Genomic DNA, 24,425 nt, shown 5'->3' with positions numbered 1-24,425 from the left:
GAATCCACTTTAAGTATTTGGATTACTGGTAATGTGTGTTACTTGTATGCTTATATTGCCCACAAAAGAATTTGTCGTCTTTTATTTTTGTTATAAAGGAGATTGTGGAAGAAATGGAGAGGCTCCTCTCCGTCTTTCCCAAAGGGGAATCTGTATTTAAATTTTTGAGCTTTAAACTTTCCTTGCCTCTTGGCAGTCAAAAATAAATATGTGTGGAGAAAAAGCAGAGTAAAGACAATTAGATCAGTATGATAATACAGTGCTACTGACTCATAACAGTTTATGCGACCACTAGCTAGCACTATGCTACCACATCAACTTAACGACTGAAAAATGACAATATTAAAAATCTCAGGGGAGTTCCCTTAAGCTTTAACTCATTCATTCATTCATTCATTCACTCATGTGTTTATTCATGAACGTGTGCTATAAGCCAGCACAGCTAGAGCATGATATGATACACATACCCATCTATTTATTTATAAGACTTTTGATTGGAATGAACTGTGATATCTAAGGCAGCTTTATGTAGTAGATCTTTTCGGGGAATTTCTTGCCCCATGTATTTGCAACAACACTTATTTTTGTTCCTTAAAATATGCTTTTCCCCTAAAATTCACTTGAGAAAGCTAAGTAGATTGGAGAAGAGTAGCGGTACTGGCTGGTTCCCAGTTTCTATAATGTGCTAGGCTGCTTTGCTTTCTGTTTTAAAAACACACACTCATGGCCTGTTACAGAGGCTGCATGCTGAAGAATTTTTAAATATATGAGTTAAGGAGTGAATAAGAGACATCAGATTTGGTATAAATGATTTTTTACTTTACATCTTTATATGGATCTATTGTCATCATTATTTAAAATTGCATATTTGCAGGAAAAATATTAAACTCCATGTCCCTTTTTGGTCCATTGGCCTTTGAGATTTTTCTTGCAGGGCTGTGGTTCTTCCCAGCTCTTGCTCCCTGAGTGGGTTTGGCTGTCTGATTGTTGGCTGCTGATGTTTCTGTGACACAGGGCATAGCAGAAGCATGTGGTATTCTTCCCCTGTTTCCCTTACTCTCTTCTGTGTTTAAAATCTTTAAATATTATACAAATAGCACACTCATATATGCTCAATGTGAAACTTCAAGCCATGCAAAGTGAAAGTCCCTTCCAGATGTTTCTCTGTTTATATACATATATAATTTATATACATAAATGAAATCCTACTATTTCTTATTCTACATTTTGCTTTTTATATTTAATATTCTGTCTTGGTGATCTTTCATATCTGCCTCACTCCTTTTAATGACTACATAGTATTTCATTAAAGGTATATATCATTAAGTTATTGAACAGTTGCCTTATTGATAACATTTAAGTTGTCCCTGAAATCAGTTTTTGTTACTGCAAACAATACTGCAGCTAATATTTTTACGCATTGTTTGGATATATACATTATTTCTATAGGATGGATTCTTTGAAATGGAATTGCTTGAGTCAAAGAGAATGCACATTTACATTTTTGATAGCAGTAATAGGGAGTTCTATACACGTGCCAAGATATTTATAAGATTTTTTATTGGAATGAACTGTGATAGCTAAGGCAATTTTATGTAATTGTTCAATGGGTATAAAATTTCATTTATGAAAGATGAATAAGTTCTAGATATCTGCTGTACAACATAATACCTATAGTTAACAATATATATTGTGCACTTAAAACATTTAAGAAGTAAATCTCAGATTAAGTGTTCTTACCACAAGAAAGGCAGAGACAAAGGACATGTTTTCAGGTGATGGATATATTTATTACTTTCATCGTAGTAATGATTTCACAGGTGTTGGATATATATGCATATACCCAAACTCATCAAATTGTATACATTAAAGATGTGTAGTTTTTTATATCAATTATATGTCAGTAAAGCTGTCTAAAACAAAGAGAAAAATAATATATGCACACTACAGTTTGAGAAGACTTGCATTAAAAAATTTTCAATTTAAACAGAAATAATGAAGAGTAATAAAACAAACTTGGTTTATGTAAAAAAAAGTTTCATAGCTCCTTACAGAAAGCAAATGTCAATTTACACTCTACCAATAACATACCAATAGTTTTCAACCCTGGACCTTCAACCTCAGAGTGAAATTAGCTAGAGCTGTTAAACAATGGAGCAAATAAACAAAAGACCCTTATGCCCAGGTACCATTTTTGGAAGTTTTGATTGAATTGGTTCAGGCCGGAGTCTAGGCATTGAAAGACTTTTAAATCTCCCTGTGGTAATAAAACTGTTCGTCTACAATGAGAACACATGGACACAGGGAGGGGAACAACACACACCGGGGCCTGTCAGGGAAAGGGGATGGGCAAGCATTAGGACAAATAGCTAATGCATGTGGGGCTGAAAATCTAGGTGATGGGTTGATAGGTGCGGCAAACCACATGGCACACGTTTACCTATGTAACAAACCTGCACGTTCTGCACATGTATCCTTGAACTTAAAGTAAAAAAAAAAAAAAAATTAAAAAAAGTTGTCAATATAGGATTGGAATCCATTGTTGTAAATTCTCATCGATGTGTAGTCTTTTTGTTATTTTTTATTTTGGCCAATTCTCATAGGGGCAAAATGTACCTTGTTTGAATTTTCATATTTCTAGTTACTAGTGAGGTTGACAATTTTTTTGTATGTCAAATAGCCATTGTATTTATGTCCTTTGCCTATTTTTCTGTGTGGTTGTTCATCTTTTTAATTCTTGATGATGCAAATTAATCCTTTAGCTGTTATACTAATTGCAGGTATTTATTTTCTGTTAGTGTGTCTTTTTTTTTTTTTTTAAGTTGGCATCTCAGTCTGTTGCCCAGGCTGGAGTACAGTGTCACGATCTTGGCTCACTGCAACCTCTGCCTCCCCAGTTCAAGCAATTCTCCTGTCTCAGCCTCCCAAGCAGCTGGGACTACAAGAGCGTGCCACTACACCTGGCTAATTTTTGTATTTTTAGTAGAGATGGGGTTTCACCATATTGGTCAGGCTGGTCTCGAACTCTTGACCTCAGATGGTCCACCTGCCTTGGCCTCCCAAAGTGCTGGAATTACAGATGTGAGCCACTGTGTCCAGCTGGATGTCTTTTTATCTACTCTTTTGTACATTAATAAATATCTTCTATTTCTTCATGGCTTATAGGTTTTGTTTCTTAAGAACTAGGAAGGTTTTTTCTGAAGCCATTCCAAACGGACAAAAATACTTTCTAGTTCCCTCTGTTAGTTTTATAGCTTTTTTTTTTTAAGTTCAAATTCTTAATCCTTCTGGAATTCACTTTATGTATAATAGAAGGTATGCATCTAACTTCACTTCTTTTTCTCTAGAGGAACAGTCAATTGTATCAACACAGATTATTGGCCTATCTGCTTTTCCCTCCAATAATCTGGGATACCACCTTCATCAAATTCTGCAATCTCACACGTGAGAGTTTGTTTCTGGATCTTTCTCTTTGCATTAACTTATTTGGATGTTCCCATGCTAGTTACATGCTGTTTTAATTACTACAGCATTGGTATATTTTGATATTTTGTAGACCAGATGGGTACCTTAACATTTTTAAAACTTATTTTTTGGATTTTTCATTCTAGATCATCTTTAGAATGAGTCGAAAATCATGTTAACAAAACCCCAAAATTCTGTGGGCATTTTGGTTGGTTTACATGAATCTATAAATTATTTTTGGATAAACTGCAATTTTAATAATGTTGAATTCCAATAGTTCAGGCACATGGTATGACCATTCATCCATTTAATCTTTTACATAATTTAGTAATATTTAATAGCTTTTTTCCATGTGTATCTAAAACATTTCCTATGAGATTTAGTCATAGATATTTTTATTATTATTTTGCTAATCCCGACATGGGAACTTTTTTCAAGTTAAACATTTTGATTTGTATTGTTAGTGTATAAATACTCACTTTAAAATGCTGCTCTTGTATCCACTTTATTGAACTATTTTTTAATTAATTATCATAATTATTCAGCCCATTCTTCTGAATCTTTTTAGTAAGATAATTATGTTTGCTATAAATTTTTCTGCATTGCAATGACTAGAACATTCCAATAACTGTCAATTCCTGTAAATGTTCCATGGCAAATTAAAAAGAATGCATATGGGTCAGGCATGGTGGTGCATGCCTGTAGTACTAGCTACTTGGGAGGCTGAGGCAGGAGGACCTCTTGAGCCTAGGAGATGGAGGTTGCAGTGAGCCGAGATCACACCGTTGCACTCCAGCCCGCATGACAGAGCAAGACTCCGTCTCAAAATAAATAAATAAATAAATACAATTAAAAGAATGTATGTAGCATCCTTGTATTGTCCTTACCCGTTCCTGATAAAACATTCTTAGCAGCTTGTAATACAACAACCTGAGTCTGATTTATTTAAGGATATATGTATATTTTTCTTCTGGAAACAGTATTCTCTCTTTCTCCTCAGGGTTCTGTTGAGTCTTAGGTTTTTGAGTGCTAAGTCATCAGTATAAAATAGATTTGCAAATAAACGGAAGGAAAGCAATGTATTTTTCTGCTTTGACTCACGTGGTTATACACCACTCACTGTGAGCACTCACCTTGTACCATTTCTGATCCTGGGAGAAGAAGAGTATCTCTAAGCCAATCTTTATGCTGGGCACCAGGTCCTCTGTGATCATTAATGAACAGTTACTGGCAGGAGTTTGCTTTTCTTGCTCTCTGAGTGGCATGTTTGAAGGAAAAAATGCTGAGAATGTTCAAAGCCAGCTGGATGGCCATGTGATAGTGGTGCCGATTCTCCAAGTCTCACCGGCTGCTTCTTGATTGCAGATGGAGAAGCTGTGTGGGGTAGGGACAGAACAAGAGGCCTCTGGTCCTGATCAATCTCTGCCTTCCTTCCTGTCTCACTGTGGTCATGTGGGGCTCTGATAATAACTTCAAATGATGACCCTGCAAGCGTGTTGCCCAACAGAGTTGGAGTTTCATCTACGCTTGTAGCATCCTTTCCTGAACCAAGTTGATAAAAACCTTTCAAAAGTTTCTTTATGGTTCGTGATGAGTCACCCTCCCCTCCTACTCCAAGTTACTTCTATTCTCTGGATCCCTGCAGTAACCTGACTGCATCCATCCACGCTTGCCCCCTCCAGCCAGTGGCCTCTGCAGCCAGAGTGATCTTTTATAAATGGCATCATTGTAAATTACATTGGCCAATCTTGAAATAAAGATGAAAATTCTCAGCCCAGACTCTGGGCCCAGCAGCCCAGCTGGTTTTCAGCTCATCTTGCACCACGCTCCCACCCTGGGCTCTGGCCTTATTTAGGTGCTAAGCATGCCATGCTCTACTCCCCTGGGTTTTTGCATATACTGTTTGCTCTGACTGGTGGACATTTCATCACATCCCCTCCTTGTCTGCCTGGGAAATCGCCTATTTTCTGTCCAGATCTCAGTTCAGATGTTCTTTCCCTGTGAGTGATGCTCCAAGTTAGGTCAAAGTTCCCTGTGATGTGCTTCCACAGCTCCATGCCCCCGTCCCATGTAGCACTTCTCAGATTTATAGTTTCTGTTTATTTGGGTGAGCTTAAAAAAGTTAAAAACCTTTTTCCTCCACTACATTATAAGCTTCATGAAGGCAAGGGCAGTGTCTGTTTTTGTAAACCGGTGTGTCTCTAATGCTAACCATCCAGCATGGCACATAGGAAGCATGCAACACATTTGTTGAATGAAATAACACAAAAGTGATTTGAGGCAGCTCACTTTCTGTTTTACTCTTGAATACATTGCTCATTTCAACTTAGCAAATGTTTATTTCTTCCTTATCAACGGTAAGGGAGGGGCATTGCTCTGTATACCAAACAGGGTAATACTTGCTTATTTCAAATATTTTATTTGAAGTAATTAAAAAAACGTAGTTGAGGAAATTATCTTTAATTCGTCTTGTCTTTCAAAAAGAAGTTTTAAGAAAAGTGAAAGAGAGCGACTTTCATTCAGTCTCTGCACGTTTAAAACCTAATGGTGACAATGAAGAAATGCCTCCTGGTCATCAGAAGGAATGTCAATTGAAAAAAAAAATCCAATGGCCAAATGTCAATTGCAAAAAAAAAAAAAAAAAAAAAAACAAACCCAAAGGCCAACAGAGCCTGGAGATGTTTGAAAAGAAGAGGGGCAGGGAGACAACTAGCAAAAGAATTGCATTAATTTTAGAAGTGGAAACACTTATTGGAAGCATTTTTCAAAGCCCTTCAGAAGCTAGTAAAATCATATTTTACTCTATTTTCTCCAGCTCCTAAAACCTCAGAAATGCAAATGCGTGATAAGATGTGAAAATAAGTATTGGTAAATAATTATGTTCTTAGGGGAGATTTAATTGAAAAAGGAGTGTATTTGCATGGTTTCTTCTCAGTTCGATATTTATGGCATCTGGACAAAGTGGAACAAACATTCAAAAATCCTTTGACATAGCTGGTATTTAAAGAATAGCAATTGGCTAACATTTGTGGCTCTGTATGTTGAATATTTTGGCTCCTGTCCTCTGGTATTCATTCTGAAAGATTTATAATCCTTTTGGGAGTGTGGTCAGTGACAAGAGTAGAACTAAATCCTGAAATGTGGAAAAACTAACTTTCCCTAATATAAAACTGTTCTAAAAAAAAATCCCTCAAGCCTATGAATATGTTTCCAGATTTTCAGAAAAAAAGCTGATGATTTACAGAATTTTTTTCTATAAGGATCTAACTTCTTGATGATAACTGTAAATTGTCAGTCTTTTGCATTCCAAATTAGCCTAGAGATACTTCAAAAAGCTATAAACTCTTACCTTTGGGACATCTGCTGCAATTAAATGGCCGTTACGAATTTATGTCATTGGTTATAGTAAAAATAATGAAATAAAGCTCAAAAGATGTGGAAGTTGTCTAGAAGAGAAAAATTAGGAAAACTTGAAATAGGAAACAAAGATTGTGCTGAGTGTATAAGCTCGAAAATTGCTACCAAAGAAAACATTATAATGCAAGAATAGCAGTCAAGCAAGTCCTCAGCACGAGCGATTAAGAATGTTAGGATGGGACAGTCTTCTTCACTGAGTAGACCTGGGGCGGGAGGAGGCTCTTGGCTTAAACAAGGCATGACGCACTGTTCCATGTCTTCTTGCACTTTCTAGTCATACTGAAGTCTGAAGCCTCCGCCTAAATAACTCTCTCTTGCTGAAGTACTTGGTTTGGATTTCCAAACCCTTAATATAGGAACCTGCTCTGCTACTTCAGACACTCCTGGGGAGGTTTCTGGCTCCTTTTAACCATTTAAATTCAGAGAAAGAAAGAGCTTTATTCAAATGAATTGTTTTTCTTATTTTCTTTGTTCTTTCTTTTTGTGCATGATTTAATTTCCTTTAATTAAGTATGGTTAGCATGTAGATTCTCCTTTATTATTATTATTTTAGAGACAGGGTCTCACTCTGTTGCCCAGGCTGGAGAGTGGTAGTGTGATCATAGCTCACTGCAGCCTCCAACTCCCAGGCTCAAGCGATCCTTCTACCTCAGCCTTCTGAGTAGCTGAGATTACAGGTGCATGCCTCCACACTCAGACTAGATTCTTCTTTATGGCTTATAAAATATCTGACTTTTGTTTTTTTAAAAGAGGAAATGGAAGTACTGGCTTATGGGAGCCTCCTGCACCCAAATATGGGAGTTTATGAACCTGACAGTTATAAAGAGAGGATTTTTAAATTTCATATTTTAAAACCAACTGTACGAAAATTGGTGGTATTGGTGGCGGTAACTTTTCTCCTTGATAGGAAGCAGAAAAGATACTAAAAGCTGTAAGAACATGACTTATTAGTAAATAGTAAAATTAAGGCTCTTGTCATTCTGAACTTAATCATGAATGTGGAGGACAGCCTGGTGCATCCATTGGGAGCATTCATGTGGGAAATGGAAATTGTCAGTGACATCTTCACGGGACAGTTGTTGAGGACATTTCTAGAGGCATGGAAGAAATTTTCTTAAATGGAGTAAGAAGAAAGGCTGACATCTAAATCTTTCTGTCTTCACTTGGGATCGTCTAGTAATCAATCCCATTTCGGTTTCTTATTTTAAAAGCCTTGTGTTGAATTCACAAGAGGGTTTGCATATGTGTACATGTGTGATAAGAAGGAGGAGGCGTGTGGGAAGCTTGTATGTAATTTCCGTTTTCTGCGCTAACCCTATTATATATAAGACATGGTATGAAGGGATGAAGATAAATTGGTTAAGAGGTACAAAATACAGTGAGATAGTACAACTAAGTTCAAGTTCCCTATTGTAGTACAGTCAAGAAATTATAGTTAAGAATAATTTATTATGTATTTCAAAACAGCTAGAAGGGAGGAATTGTAAAGTTCCCACCACAAAAAAAAGATGTGTTTAAGGTGATAAATATCTCAATTATCCTGATTTGATCACTACACATTTTATACATGCATCAGAATATCACATGTACCCCCAAAATATGTACAACTATTATATATAAATTTTAAAAAATTAAAAACTTGACCTATTGTGTTGAATTCACAAGAAGATTTGCAAATGCACAAGCTCGTGCTATGGAGGAGGGAGTTTGGCAGCTGGTATGGAATTTCCACGAGCTGTGCTAAGCCTATTATATATTATCTATTTATATATAGAAATATACATTTTTATATTTGTATTTTTTATATTTATATATTATATGTAATATATTTAAACTTTTAAATTTATATATAAACATAATGTAGAATATTTTATATATTTAAAAATACATTTTAAAATTATACAATAGATAATGGGCAGTAGATAATGATTAAATTTATAAAATAGACAATGTTTACCTTATCTATTATATATATAATCTATTTGTATACATAATTATATATATATACACAATAGATAATGGAAATATAATGCTTAATAAATGGAAATAAACATAATTTAAGGTGTCTTCCCTTAAAACATTGGTACTATGTTTGAAGCAGAGATCAAAGGCTTGTCTATTACTAGCACCTTTTACAAAAATGAACAGCCTTCTTGCTTTTGTGTGCGACCCGCTACTTCAGTGCTGATGCCAGAACTCTTATCAGCCAGCTGAATAGCAGTAGTGGTAATATGCACTACTCCTTAGAAGATTTTCAAAGCAGAAATGACCAGTGGACATTGTCTAAGAGTTCCTGCAGTGAATTCTGATTTTAATCTCCTGGCAGGTCTGGTTTACTGATCGGTCATTCTGTTTTATTTTTAGTCTTTTGGGTTTTGTTTTTTAATCCTGAAGGAGCATCTCACTACTACTCTTTACATGTAGCGATTCACCAAGAAGACATTGGTTTGCAAGACTCTGCGTTCAGCCAGGATTTTGCTCACCACAGTGAAGCTTGCTTTCTTCTTCGTCCTGCCCATCCCATTCATTTGCAGGTCCTGCTAGAATTGCCTCTCTTTTCCCAATCCCACAGCCCTCAAACCACGTACTCTAGGTTCCAGTATGGATTGCGGTGCTGCTTCCTGCAAGTTTTCTTTTTCTCTGAGTTCTCCCTATTCCGGACTGTTCTATGCACATCTGTAGGAATAATTTTCAGACGTGCTTTGCATTATGCAATACCCTGTTCAAGAACTGGGGGAACCATCTCTTAGCTCTGTGTACATCTTCCGTTCCTCAGTCAGCCTCTCAAGGCTGGCCCCATGACTTTCTTTAATAGATGAATACCACCTGATGTTAAAGCTGTTTAAAGGAGACAGCCTGCCTTTAAATGTTGAATCTTAATTGGAGCAATGTTTTATGATGCTCTGTACAGCTTTTCCATGCTTCGGCTCTACCTGATTCATTTAACAAATTCTAGTCCACTCAGAGACATGTTTTCCAGTTCATGGATTCGTAACTACTTAGTGCATTTCTATGGGAACGCGGTGTTCCTTAACCTTTCTCTGGCATTGCATCTTTGTAGGGAGGAAATCAAACAGCTACAGTGATTGCGTTGTGTTCAATGAGGGATTTCAACTTAGCTCAAGAAACCTGCCAGTTGGCCATCAGAGATGTTGGAGGCCTGGAAGTGCTGATAAATTTGCTTGAAACCGATGAAGTCAAATGTAAGGTGAGTGGCTCTGTCACCTTGGATGCGGAGTCTTGTTCCCACCTTCCTGGGCTCTCTTCTTAGCTCTAGGTTTCTGCCATGCCTCGTTGCCTGGTTCTTGTCTTTATCTGCTATTATTGCTGATGACCTGCTGATTCTGTTCACTGAGCTTTCTCTTTTTTCTACTTTTCTTCTTTTTTTGCTCTTCTCCATTCATCTCTCATGCTTCCTGAATGAGGATTGTTTACTTAAATGAAAGAGAATATGCCGGATGTGTGTAACCTCTGGGAATGGAAATGATTTCTTAAAAAACTTAACTGGGGAAGGATTTTAGGTATACTCGGAATTTTTAAAAACATAGCACGGGTTACATATTCGCCACTCATCTTTTTTTTTCTCACACAGATTGGTTCATTAAAAATACTGAAGGAAATCAGTCATAATCCACAAATCAGACGGAATATTGTTGACCTTGGGGGCTTACCAATTATGGTGAATATACTTGATTCTCCACACAAGAGTCTGAAATGTTTGGCAGCCGAGACTATCGCGAATGTTGCCAAGTTTAAAAGAGCACGGCGGGTGGTGAGGCAGCACGGGGGTATCACCAAACTGGTGAGTAGCCGTGGTGTTGTCATTGTCATCGAGTGCCAGCCGCCACTGCACACAGCTCCTTGCTGTCCTTTCTGGCCACGCTGGAAATTCCATAGCCATGAGAGCATGTTCCGGGAGCCTTCTGTCTGTATCGCTTGCCCTTAAGAATTATTTTTGCATATTTGTATTAGTGAGTGTCCAAAACAAAAACATCTTCAAACTCATTTTTTGAAGAAATAGGACAGTTTTAAAGCAGGTGTAACTGTCACCACCTATTGTACATTGGTAGGAATGCATCCAAGTATACATGCAGGGGAGGTAAGAGATAGTGAGACCTGCTGCTCGGTGGAATGCTGAAAACTTTAAAACATCAAAAACTTTACAACTTAAAAGCTGTTGACATCTATGATGCTTTTTTTTTTTTTTTTTTGAGACACAGCCTCACTTCTGTGGCTCAGGCTGGAGTGCAGTGGCGCGATCTTGGCTCACTGCACCCTCCGCCTACGGGGTTCAAGCGTTCAAGCAATTTTCCTGTCTCAGCCTCCCAAGTAGCTGAGACTACAGGTGCCCGCCATCAAGCCCGGCCAATTTTTATATTTTTAGTAGAGACAGAGTTTCACTATGTTAGTCAGGCTGGTCTTGAACTCCTGAGCTCAGGTAATCCGCCCACCTTGGCCTCCCAAAGTGCTGGGATTACAGGTGTGAGCCACCGCACCCAGCCTGAAAAGTATATTTAATAGCAAGGAATAAAATGTATAATATTTAATATTGTATAAAATCATGACAGGATTAAAAACTGTTATCTATGATCCCAGTTTTTAAAGATGTACCTACCATCTTTAAAAAAAACCACTAGAAATAAACACACAAATTGCTCTCAGGAGTTTTCTCTGAATTGACTGATTTTTCTGCCTGCATTTCTACATTTGCCAATTTGTCTTCTTTGTCTAAGTCTTGCTTTTGTAATCAGAAAAAATAATTTTCTCAATAGCTGGCATCAAAAGAAAAATACCAGAATCCTGCTTACCACCTTTGCCATCATTAGGAAAGATCTTTAAAAAGTCAACATGTTTTCACTTTCTTAGTAAGGATCAATAGATCTTGTGTCTCACCCAGAGCTGTTATCTTACTGTATTGTTTCCACTTCTGCACTTTAAGTGACAGGCCTTATTCATCCTAGTGTCTTTCACAGCACTTAGCCCAGTACCTTACCCGTATGAAGGGTTAATAAATACCTGTTGGATAAATATGGATTTTAATGTAAATAGGTACACTGAAAAATGTGTTCAGAAATTTTCCAAAAGACATTCTGTGTTTTCACTTGTCATCTGTAAAGCACTATAAATGTATTTGTTTCAAAAATGAGATAGACTTATGGCTGGATAGGTGGATGAATAGATGGTGAAATATGTAATAAAACGAATGTGGCAGAATGTTAATTAGAGACTCCAGGTGGTGGATGTAGGGAGGTTTGTGTGCAATCATTGTACAATTCTTTAAGCTTTTCTGTTCGAAAATTTTCATTAAAATGTTACAGAAAATTTAATTATTACTATGATTATCATTATTCTGCTTAAATAATGAAACAATTTGGTAGGTTGATGTGACTGTCTACTGACACTACTCCCATTAAATTATAAGAATGGATAATGTAACATAAAATATGTTTTATGCATCACATTCAGGAACCTAGTACAGTAAGTCTTCATTCAATATCATCAACAGATTCTCAAAAATTGTGACTTTAAGCAAAACAACATGTAACAAAACCAGTTTTCCTATAGACTAACTGATATAAACAAGAATTAAGTTCCTATGGCATTTTTCTGGTCACAAAAATATCACCAGACTTCTAAATGAAGACCCCAACACTTCCAACATTAAAAATTGAAATGACTGTGACCTATACATACATTTAAGAAAGATTCATCAAAACAACTAAGACAATTATTTAACCAATTTTTGGTGAATCAACCAGTAGTGCTGGTCATAGTGGCAGTGGGTTAAATCAAGGAATAAATTTTTGCAAGGCAAAGATTGTGAGGAGCACCTGCTAACCACCATGCAGTTCCAAAGCAGTCACAAATGCTACGGGCTTTCTGAGCACTTCCATACTGCATCATTTATTGTTGTGCATCTGTGTTCAATCCCACGGTCTTAGAATTTTTCCCACGTTGCTATCCCACCTGCAGTCAGTACCTGGAAGCCTCCATACCCCATCCCCATCTTTCCTGGGGCCATAACTAATTAGACCAGGAGTGTCCACCTGTCTCAAGCCAGTCCCACTGGATCTCTCTCCCAGGAACTTGGAATTGGGATTGAAAGACTCTACCTAGCCTAGGCTATTATTCCCTTATAAATTTGAGATTGGTGGTTACGGGCAGTATCTGTGGAAGTTGACCTTCAGGGACAGAAGAATGGAGTAGACATGCATAGATGATGGCTCCCAAGCCCCAGATAGAGACAGTGAGCCTGCAAGGAAGGCTGACAGCCAATTGCAGCTCTAGGGAGGTCTGACTTCCCTTCCTCCATGGGGCAACCTGACATACTGCTTAATCCTTATAGTAAATTGCCTTTCCCTTAAGATCTTCAGTGACTTTAGTTATTGCAAAAAAAAAAAAAAAACCTGGATGCTGGCAGTTGTGCTGTTTGGTTTGGTTGGTTTCAGTAGCACATGAGGTAGGCTATGTCCTCCAAAGAGATCTCATGGTTTTTTTTTTTTCTTTTTTTTTGGTTCGGGGGGCAGGATCTTGCTTTGTTGCCCAGGCTGGAGTGCAGTGGTGTGATCATAACTCACTGCAGACTTGAACTCCTGGGCCCAAACAATCCTCCCACCTCAGCCTCCTGAGTAGCTGGGACTACACACATGCACCACCACATCCAGCTTTTTTTTTTTTTTAAGTGGAAACAGGATCTTGCTATGTTGTTCAGGCTGGTCTCTAATTCCTGGCCTCAAGTGATCCTCCCACCTCGAGCTCCTAAAGTGTCGGGATTACAGGCATGAGCCAGTGTTCCTGGACAGGTCTTGTGGCTTTAAGGTGTATAGTCCATTCAGTTCTCCTTAGAAAGTGCTAATGGTTTTAGGGAAGCTAGTTTTCTGAGATGTTTGGGCTGAGGATGTGGTTTACAAATATGATTGATGTAAATATTAGAGCCATGTTAAGAAAATACTATCTTGGTGGGCTTACATTTCTTGTGGGAAGGAAATGTATAAGCTCCCAAATCTGGAGGAAGGTTTTTGTAGGGTTTTGTTTCTTTGCTTTCCGTGGCTGCTATGGAGTACGAAAAGTGATTTTTTAAAGCATTCTTGTTTTTGACGGAGGTGAGCTTGGTAAGGAACCCTGTAGCTATTGAAGAATGCCTTAAATGTTCTTTTTAAGATTTCCATGAACATTGGATTTATCTATTATTGTAGGTTGCTCTACTAGACTGTGCACATGATTCCACAAAACCTGCCCAATCGAGTCTGTATGAGGCCAGAGACGTGGAAGTGGCTCGCTGTGGGGCACTGGCCCTGTGGAGCTGCAGTAAGAGTCATATGAATAAAGAAGCCATCCGCAAAGCCGGGGGCATTCCTCTGTTGGCTCGGCTGCTGAAGACTTCTCATGAAAACATGCTAATTCCAGTGGTGGGGACATTGCAAGAGTGTGCATCAGAGGTACTCATGCCAGTTCTGCTTCCTTTGCCTTCTCAACTTGACTTTCTTTAGTCCAAAAGTTGTTTCTAAGGTTATCATGATGGCTCAAGGACATTCTTTTTCTAGAAGTCAGCATTCTATGAGAAAGAGAAGATCCAACTGATAGGACGTTAATTAAATCAGTACCTGTGATATATATACACATATATATGTATATATATATCTCACACATATATACTGACATTTATATAAATCTCACACATATATGCTGACATTTATATATATATCACACATATATACTGGCATTTATATATATATCACACATATATGCTGACATTTATATATATATCACACATATATGCTGACATATATATCTATACACTATATATATATATACACACACACACACACATATGTGTATATTAATTCAGTTGATTCTCTTATTGATGTAGGGATATGTTAAGCTTGGACTATGGCGATTATTTCCTAAGAAAGTTTGTTCAGCATGTTTATTAATAAATGTAAACAGTTACTTATATTCACGTCTTGAACACATAAATATGTAGGTTTTTATTCCTAGGAAAACTACCGGGCTGCAATCAAAGCAGAAAGGATCATTGAAAACCTTGTCAAGAACCTAAATAGTGAGAACGAGCAGCTGCAGGAGCACTGTGCCATGGCCATTTACCAGGTGCGGTGAACTCTCCCAGCGGTTGTTGGCGTTCTTTCTCACATAGTTTAAGGTAGTTTTCTAACCATGTGGTTTCCTTCTGTGAGAATGGGACTCAGGAATCTGCATTTTATTTATTTATTTGATTTTTTTAAGTTTTAATTTATTTTTATTTTTTTAGAGATAGGGTCTTGCTCTGTTGCCCAGGCTGGAGGGCAATGGCACAATCATAGCTCACCGTCACTTCAATCTCCTGGGCTGAAGTGATCCTCCCATCTCTGCCTCCCAAGTAGCCGGCACTTCAGGTGTTTACCACCATGCCTGGCTAATGTAGGGCTAATTGTTTTTGTATTTTTAGTAGAGATGGAGTTATTTTTATTTTTTCTGTTGCCCAGGCTGGTCTCAAACCCCTGGCTTCAAGTGATTCTCCCTCCTCAGCCTCCCAAAGTGCTGGGATTACAGGCATAAGCCACCGTGCCCAGCCTGCATTTTTAACAAGTACCCCATTGGATTTTCATAGACAGGTCTAAGAACCATTGTCCTGTGGTAATGACAGATAACTTGTATAAGTCAGAGAAACCTGCTTTGACATCTGGGACTATTTGTTTCTAGAAGACACTTATGCATCTTTGTCTCCTAAAATAATGTACTTAGTGTAAAATAGATAAATAAGTACATGGTGCTTCTATATTGCTTTTAATATGTCCTGTTCAAATAATCTTGGGGCATTTATCTCCTACCAAGACTAGCCAGAGGAATGGGTGTGTGTGTGTGTGTGTTCCTGTTTTATCTTTTTACTGGTTTACTTATTGTAATCTACACTAACTTTTTGTGTATGATACATTTCATAGTATACCAGAAAACAGATCAGAATGGTAAAGGGAGAAAAATGGCCTTGACAAAGTAGTGGATGGCTGGTTACTGTGCACGTCTGCTTCTACCTAATCAGAGTAGATTTGCTAGAGGAATGCACTTAAGATGTGCAGCATCAAGAGAGTATGCCAAAAAGATACAAGGGGCTGTACCCGGCCCTGCAGTCCCCGTATTCCCAGCACTTTGGGAGGCTGAGATGGGCGAATCACTTGAGGTCAGGGGTTCAAGACCAGCCTGGCCAACATGGTGCAACCCCGTCTCTACTAAAAATACAAAAAATAGCTGGGTGTGGTTGCATGTGCCTGTAATCCCAGTTGCTCAGGAGGCTGAGGCAGGAGAATCACTTGAACCTGGGAGGTGGAGGTTGCAGTGAGCCGAGATCGCGCCACTGGACTTCAGCCTGAGACAGTAAGACTCTGTCTCAGAAGAGGAAAAAAAAAAAAAAAAGAAGAGACAGATACAAGGGAGTCATTTCAGTAGAGGATTGTATTAGGTTGTGAGGGAGGGCTGCCATAACAAAATACCACAGACTGGGTGGCTTAAACAGCCGAAATTTATTTCCTTGCAGCCCCAGAGGCTAGAAGTTTCAGACCAAAGTTAGTTTCTTCTGAGGCCTCTCTCCTCAGCTTGTAGACGGCTGCCTTTTCCCTGTGTCCTCCCACCGTCTTTCCTTAGTGTATGCCAGTGTCATTTTCTCCCCTTGGACAGCAGTCCTATTGGAGCAGGGCCTACTCAAGTAATTTTGAAGAGGCCATTTAGCCTTAATGACCTCTTTAAAAACTCTGTCTCCAAATACAGTCACATTCTGAGGTACTGGGTGGCTCAAGCCTATAATCCCAGCATTTTGGGAGGCCGAGGTGTGTGGATAACCTGAGGTCAGGAGTTCGAGACCAGCCTGGCCAACGTGGTGAAACCCCATCTCTACTAAAAATACAAAAACAATTAGCCAGGTGTGGTGGTGTAATCCCAGTTACTCTGGAGGTGGAGGCACGAGAATTGCTTGAACCCACGAGGTAGAGGTTGCAGTGATCTGAGATTGTGCCACTGTACTCCAGCCTGGGCAACAGAGAGCAACTCGATCTAAAAAACAAAAACCAAAAAACCTCTATATATGAATTTTGAGGGGACACAATTTGGCCCATAACAATCGTATATAGCCCTGACTTGTATATATTTGTATATATGCCTCATCAGAGTAACCACTGAGTTGATTAGAAATAGGGATTAATTTTTAGAAGGTGCCTGTAATCCAGAATTGAAAATCACGTGCAGAAGATAAACATGGCAGGTGCCTGTATGGTGCACTGTGATGAGGATTTCTTCTAGTGGCCTCCATAGGTGACACATGACACATATCTGGATCACATGGCATCAGAAAACATCTGTGTGCTTGGAGTAATTGCCAAGTTTCTGCTAACTGTATCATCTGTTGGCTCTAGAGCCCGGGAAGAATGATCAGTTGAGACCATCTGTGCAGTAAATATTTATTTCAAAGGATGACACAAACATGGATAAGCATATTTGAATAAAATGTCAGGTACTATTGATATCACCCACTGCTCTGGGCATAGAAACTTGATTGGAGAAATTGTTTGTCTCTAATCACCTGAACCCAGGAGGTGGAGGTTGCAGTGAGTCGAGATCATGCCACTGCACTCCACCTTGGGCGACAGAGCAAGAGTCTCTCTCAAAAAAAAAAAAAAAAAAAAAAAAGAAAGAAAGAAAAAAAGAAAATATATTTGTCTCTAGATTTCAGGGGCCATTGAAGAGCTGACCAAATCCCTATCACTCATCTGTCTTCTCTACTATGTTTTCCCAAGACTCTGAGTTGCATCACTGCAGAAATCCTCCATTCCTTGCTAGTGGAGTTGTAGGTTTTCCACTGACCTTCGCCTCAGGAGATGCCTAGGCTATCTCAAAACTGGCTTGGGAGAATTGCTGAGTACTTAGAAACTGCTATCCATTCCCAAAGCCACATAAGGAGAGAGACATGCTGTCAGAAAGCTACTAGTAGAAAGATGAATTATATTTTACTTGGAGGCATCTTTCGAAAATGATCTCTCTAGAAAGAAGTTTCATAGCTACTAGAATGGCAGCCTTTTTAGCATCATTGAAAGCTTGATATTCCTTGATGACTGACAGCCTCTGTCTGACTTTTCGTGCAGTGTGCTGAAGATAAGGAAACCCGGGACCTCATTAGGCTGCACGGAGGACTTAAGCCCTTGGCCAGTCTACTCAATAACACTGACAATAAAGAGCGGTTAGCTGCTGTCACAGGGGCTATATGGAAATGTTCCATCAGCAAAGAGAATGTTACCAAGTAAGAGAAGGCGCTCAATATTCTGAAATGAAGATATGGCTTCTGAAACACCTTCTTGTCATTTAATGCCATTCTAGTAAGGAGTCAATTCTAATGTTAGTCGTAGATGTACATTCTGGATGAAGTTAGCCCAATGAAGGGATTCTTAGAATAGAAAAGAAAAGAATAGAAATTGCCCACAACCTGGCAATGACTTTTTCTGTGCCTCAGTGGCACTAAGAGGCTTGCTGACATGATTTCTCTATTTTGCATATGGGCAGCCATTTGAATTAGAAATATCTTTGATATTTTCTGTGGGGACCTATCAAGGTGAGTGGGTGGATTTCCCATGGAATCTTTAGAGATGGAAGTGATTTTGTTCTTTTTCCTTTTCTAAAGATAAACAAGATGAATCACCTAAATGTCAACTAACCAGTTACTCTTTAAAGAGTGGTCATTTTCAAACATGATTTCATCAGATTCGATTTTAAAGTATTTGTAACCTTTATGACCATTTGATTTATTTTAATTTTCAAATCTATCTCTTCCTATTTTTGAGAGATTACAATCTCAATGATGGGTATTCTGAGGCAGCTTCTCCTTGACTCCATCTGATTATTTCCTTTAACAAGAGATTCACGTCCCGACCATTTAACACAAAATAAGTTTACTTAATAAGGCGTAGTGAAGTCATGGCTAGATTAAAAGTAACCTCGGCTAATGGAACTTTTATCTTAATTAAAAACTCAGCTGCATCATGGTACTTAAATACAGCTGAAATTTATTAGGAAGGGAAAATGTTCTGTATAGAAACTAGGAATTTTCAAATATTTACCTTTATGTAGCATGCTTCCTTTTGGTGTATGTGTGTATGTGTGTGTATTTGTGTGTGTATATATATATGCATACATATGTGTGTGTATATATATATGCATACATATGTGTGTGTATATATGTATGCACACATACATATATACATATATATCAGAGTGCAATTTTATGACAAGAGAGATGGTAAAATGTATTAGTGGTTAATATAGAAGATACCTGAGAGTGACTTTTTTTTTTTTATCCAAGTAGCACAAGCTACTACTCATTTCAAGAGACCTATTAAACCCAAATAGGTACAATAGAGCCATGTTTGATGCATTTGAAAACAAAAAATATATAACATATAATTTATTTTTATTAAACATTTAGAAGACTTCATTCAGGTAAAGTAGTCTCTGGAAGATAGGGGGAAAAAACCAGTAGAGTGGAATCTTAGATCCTCAGGTTTAGAACAAGCTGTGGTTTTCTTAGAGGCTGTACTGCATGGTGATTAAGGACGCAGGTCTGGAGCAGATGGCTGGGTTAGACGTCAGCTCTACTATTTACCAAGCTTCAGATTAACCATCCAGTAATGGGGATTAAATAATATCTGTATCATTGGGTTGTTGTAAGGATTGAATGAACATTTAGTAATTTTTAGCGAACCTTATACAAAAACCAATTCTCCTCTTTCTTATGATGAACTTAGGTTTCGGGAATACAAAGCCATTGAAACCTTGGTGGGACTTCTAACAGATCAGCCTGAAGAAGTACTTGTGAATGTGGTTGGGGCCTTGGGAGAATGCTGCCAAGAACGTGAAAACCGAGTCATTGTCCGGAAATGTGGTGGCATTCAACCACTTGTGAACCTCCTTGTTGGAATAAACCAAGCTCTTCTTGTGAATGTTACAAAAGCAGTTGGTGCTTGTGCAGTAGAACCTGAAAGTATGATGTAAGTGGCCCTGGAGATGGAAAGACTTTATATAAGTGTTAGGGAGAACACTTGGGAGGTCACAGAATGGTGTCATCACTTAGAATTGATGTGCACGAATGATGAAAAAATACAGTGTGCCATATAAATAATCACAAGTTTACCAAATCATGAGTTACAGAGCCAAAACATTAACTCATATGAGATGGAGGGCTAAGTTGGTCATATTGGGAGGATTTACAATACACGGTAATCAATTTCCCATGTGGAAACCTTTATTCAGTCAACAAAACTTTTCTCTGTCTCCTAGGGAAGTATTATACATCTATCTAACTAGGCTCCTAGAGAGTGTCAGGTACATTCTCATAGTAGCCTTCTTGTTTCTCACCTATTCAGCAAATGTATTTTGAGCACCTGGCAAGAACTGTGAACTGATGAGGGGAAGAGACAAGAATTTTAAGTAATGGTGTTGCTCCGTATTGTCTAATTAGGAAGAAAAGACAATTTAAGAACAATAGAACAAAAAGATACAATATACATATAGAGAGATATATCCATATATAAATAAATATATCTATATAAAGATATATATTCATATATTAAAAGATACATATATATTCATATATGTATAAAGACATATATCTTTATATTTTATAAAGATATATATCTTTACTCCAACAAAGGAGGAACCTGGGTGACTTAAAGCTGCTGTATTAGGGCTTTCCAGAGAAACAGAACCAACAGGAAGTGTGGGGAGGTAAGCGTATTAGTCCATTTTCATGCTGCTGATAAAGACATATCCGAAACTGGGTAATTATAAAGGAAAGAGGTTTAATTCACTCACAGTTCCACATGGCTGGGAGGCCTCATAATTATGGTGGAAGGCAAGGGGGAGCAAGTCACATCTTACATGGTGGCAGGGAATAGAGAAGAGAGCTTGTGCAGGGAAACTTCTTTTTAAAACTATCAGATCTCATGAGACTTACTCACTATCATGAGAACAGCATGGGAAAGACCTGCCCCCATGATTCAATTAACTCCCACCGGGTCTCTCCCACAACACGTGGGAATTCAGGATAAGATTTGGGTGGGGACACAGCAAAATCCTATCGGGGGGCTTCGTCTAACCACGTATCTTATACACAAGTACTAACACCTCCTTTTGCATTTGGTTATTGGAATCTTAGTCTCCAGTGTTTCAGACACTAAGGAATACAAGTTGCATACATGATTACTTTAAGGGAAGCATACTGGCTGGACTTATAAAACCATTTTCTAATGTATTTATGTTTTTGAAATGCGCTTTGCTATTCATTAGAATCTTATAAACACTTGCCAGAAATGGCTGCATGTATTTCTTTTGATCTTTGGTTCCTCTTTATTTTTTGTCTACCCAAATCTACTTGGCCACCAACTACCTCTGATGTTCTTTGAATGCATTTCCTCCTCTCTGCTCTCAGTTGGGCTCTGTCATCTTTTACCTGGACTATTGAAATGGGTCCTATTTGGCATCACCTCTAGTCTCTGCCTCCCTTTTCAGTTTGTTCCTGAAAACATTGAAATTTACTTTCCTAAACTGCATATCTGATAATGTTGTTTTCTTGGCCCACAAAACCTTCAGTGACTTCTCAATGCTAAAATCCATTTTAATACTAAGGTGCTTAACTTGCTATTCAAAGCATTTTGTCTTATGGCCCCATTTAACTTCTTTGCTTTCATCTTTTACTTGCAAATATCAATTGTCTGGAGTTACATTCTTATTTGTTTTGTTTAGTTTGTTTTTTAGAGACAGGGACTCAGGCTGTCACCCAGGCTGAAATACAGTGATGCAATCATAGCTTGCTGCAACTTCAAACTCATGGGCTCAAGCAATCCTCCCATCTTAGCTTCCTTAGTAGCTGGGACTATATCACCATGCCCTCTAATTCTTTAAATTTTTTTGTGGAGTTGGGGGTCTTGCCATGTTGCCCAAGTTAGTCTTGAACTCCTTGTCTCAAGCAAACCTTCTGCCTCAGCCTCCCAAAGTACTGAGATTACAGGTGTGAGCCACCACACCCAGCTCCTTATTTATTCCTTTACATTAAATACATATTTATTGAGCATCTTTTGTGCTAGCCACTGGATTTATAATGGTAACCAAACAAAGCTCCTGCTGTCGTGGGGATTACATTCTATTATATGTGTGGAACATTGACTATACATTCAATCAGTTAGCAAATAAAATGATTTCCATTGTGTTAAAAGCTATGAAGACAAGAAAACAGTGTGATTGAAAGAGTGACTGGGTGGGAGTTGGTTACTTTAGCTCAAGCAGTCAGGAATGTAGACTCGGGGAGGATAATATTTAAAGCAAGACCTAAAAACTGAGAAGGAGGCAGCTTGCATGAACATCTCAGACAGGACTAGCCAACATGGAGAACCTGAGATGGAACTGGGCTTCGCCTGAGAAACCACCTTAAAATTTTCAAATATTTTCCATATAGAATTTATCATTGTCTCCCTTGTTAGTAATAATATTTTTGTATCACTTGATAGACTATATCACAAATCATCTTTTAATCTTTCTGTGACTATTAATTTCTTAATAAATATACAGATGGTCCCAACTTATGATTGTTCAACTTAGAAATTTTTAATATTTGATGGTGCAAAAATACGCAGTCAGTAGAAACTATACTTCAAGTACCTCTACAACCATTCTTTTCTTCAATTTCAGTACAGTATTCAATAACTTTCATGAGATTTCAACACTTTAGTATAAGATAGGCTTTGTGTTAGATGATTTTGCCCAACTATAGGCTAATGACGTGGTGGCTTACATCTGTAATCCCAGTACTTTGGGAGGCAGAGGCAGAAGGATTGCTGGAGGCCAGGAGTTCAAAACTAGCCTGAGCAACATAGCAAGACCCCCGTTTCTATAAAAAATGTAAAGAATTAAAGGATGTGAGGGTGTGCGCCTGTAGTCCTAGCTACTCAGGAAGCTAAGTCAGGAGAATTGCTTGAGCCCATGAGTTTGAGGCTGCAGTAATGTTCTGAGTGTATTTAAGGTGGGCTAGTCTAAGCTATGATGTTCAGTAGGTTAGGTATATTAAATGCACTTTTGATTTATATTTTCAACTTATGATGGGTTTATTGGGACATAACCCCATTGTGAGTTGAAGAGTGTCTGCACCGAATTGTATTTATTATAGATTAGAACTTACTCTTGCAAAGCCTCTACTTCTATTCTGTATCTCAGCTTTAATGATTTCTATGTAAGTCATTGCCAGGTTATCTAGTTGCCACCTTGAAATTCCTTCTAAATGTTATCATTGCATTACTTTTTGAAATGAGTCTTTAAATTCTCATTAATATAACTGTTTTAAGCAAGTATTAGATTTATTGACTTTTCAGTTGTATCCACTGAAGAAAAGGCCAGAGAAAACAGCTATATTCTTTTCATATTCTGAATAGTAAAGAACCTATCAAGTTTTGAAACAATAAAATGGAAATGAAAAAAAAATCACTGATAAACAACAAGCCTGAAGGACCTGATTGAGCTGGGTAGACAGACAAGTGAAGTGATAATTTTAAAATAGTAAAGTAGATGATGAGAAGGCAGTAAACATTTATTAGTAATGCACAAAACTAGTTTGTGGGGTTTTATGAGTGGCTTGACTTCTGGTTAATGGCATGAAACCTACAAAAAGAGAGCAAAAGTAGAGAAAAAATTATATTCACCCAAACAGGGGAATGGCCACAACTCCAAATTTTAAAATGTAAAACGCACCTGCAAAATGCTATGAATTATTGACCCATATGTAATATGCTGACTTTTAACACATGCCTCTTCAGATCTCAAGATTTCCCCCCAAATAAGTGTCATGGTCATTCGAAGCATAGTCAACCTTTCTTTCTTTCTTTCTTTCTTTCTTTCTTTCTTTCTTTCTTTCTTTCTTTTTTTAAGAGAGCAGAGATTAGGGGAATTGAATGGGTCTTGGAAGAAGTGAAGACTTTGCCATCAGAGACCCAGTTTTGCATTATGAGGCATCAGAAGTGGAGCCTTGGGAAAAGTCATACGGACATGTCATTTTGTTTTGTCTATAGCAGCCTTCCAGCCATTTCGTAGACATTTCGGAGTGAAAAGGGTATTAGAGACAATGATTGCCAGATTGTAACACAAAAAGAAACTATAAACTTTTAGAGATTTAGAGTAAACCAGATTGACTGTTTGAATGCTCAAAACTGAATGACAACGTGTTCTCAGTGTGAAAGGGATTGCAGGTTGTTGTGTGATTGTATTTGAGGTGATTGCATCACAAAAGCAAACAGATAAATTCAAGTAACTTCCTTACAGTCACAAGGCTGTTAAAACAGTATATTGTTTCTTAATAAGAGAATCAAAAAATTATATAAAGTTTTTGTTTGCCTTTTTCTTTTTCTTTTTTTTTTTTTTTTGAGACAGAGTCTGGCTCTGTCGCCTAGGCTGGAGTGCAGTGGCATGATCTCGGCTCACTGCAAACTCCGCCTTCCGGGTTCACGCCATTCTCTCAGCCTGTTTTT

At 38.0% G+C, this 24,425-nt stretch overlaps 1 protein-coding gene across 1 annotated transcript in view; it reads left to right on the top strand.

The window, feature by feature from the left end:
* Positions 1-24,425, top strand: part of ODAD2 (outer dynein arm docking complex subunit 2) — a 189,555-nt gene that overhangs the window by 44,010 nt on the left and 121,120 nt on the right. Inside the window, 6 exon segments of the mRNA XM_016962837.4 lie at positions 9,944-10,090; positions 10,475-10,684; positions 14,079-14,321; positions 14,881-14,991; positions 18,009-18,163; positions 19,662-19,904. Coding sequence (XP_016818326.3) covers positions 9,944-10,090; positions 10,475-10,684; positions 14,079-14,321; positions 14,881-14,991; positions 18,009-18,163; positions 19,662-19,904 — 1,109 coding nt within the window.

This window comes from Pan troglodytes, chromosome 8 (assembly GCF_028858775.2).
Source record: "Pan troglodytes isolate AG18354 chromosome 8, NHGRI_mPanTro3-v2.0_pri, whole genome shotgun sequence".
Taxonomy (NCBI): domain Eukaryota; kingdom Metazoa; phylum Chordata; class Mammalia; order Primates; family Hominidae; genus Pan; species Pan troglodytes.
This window is presented reverse-complemented; position numbering and strand designations above follow the sequence as displayed.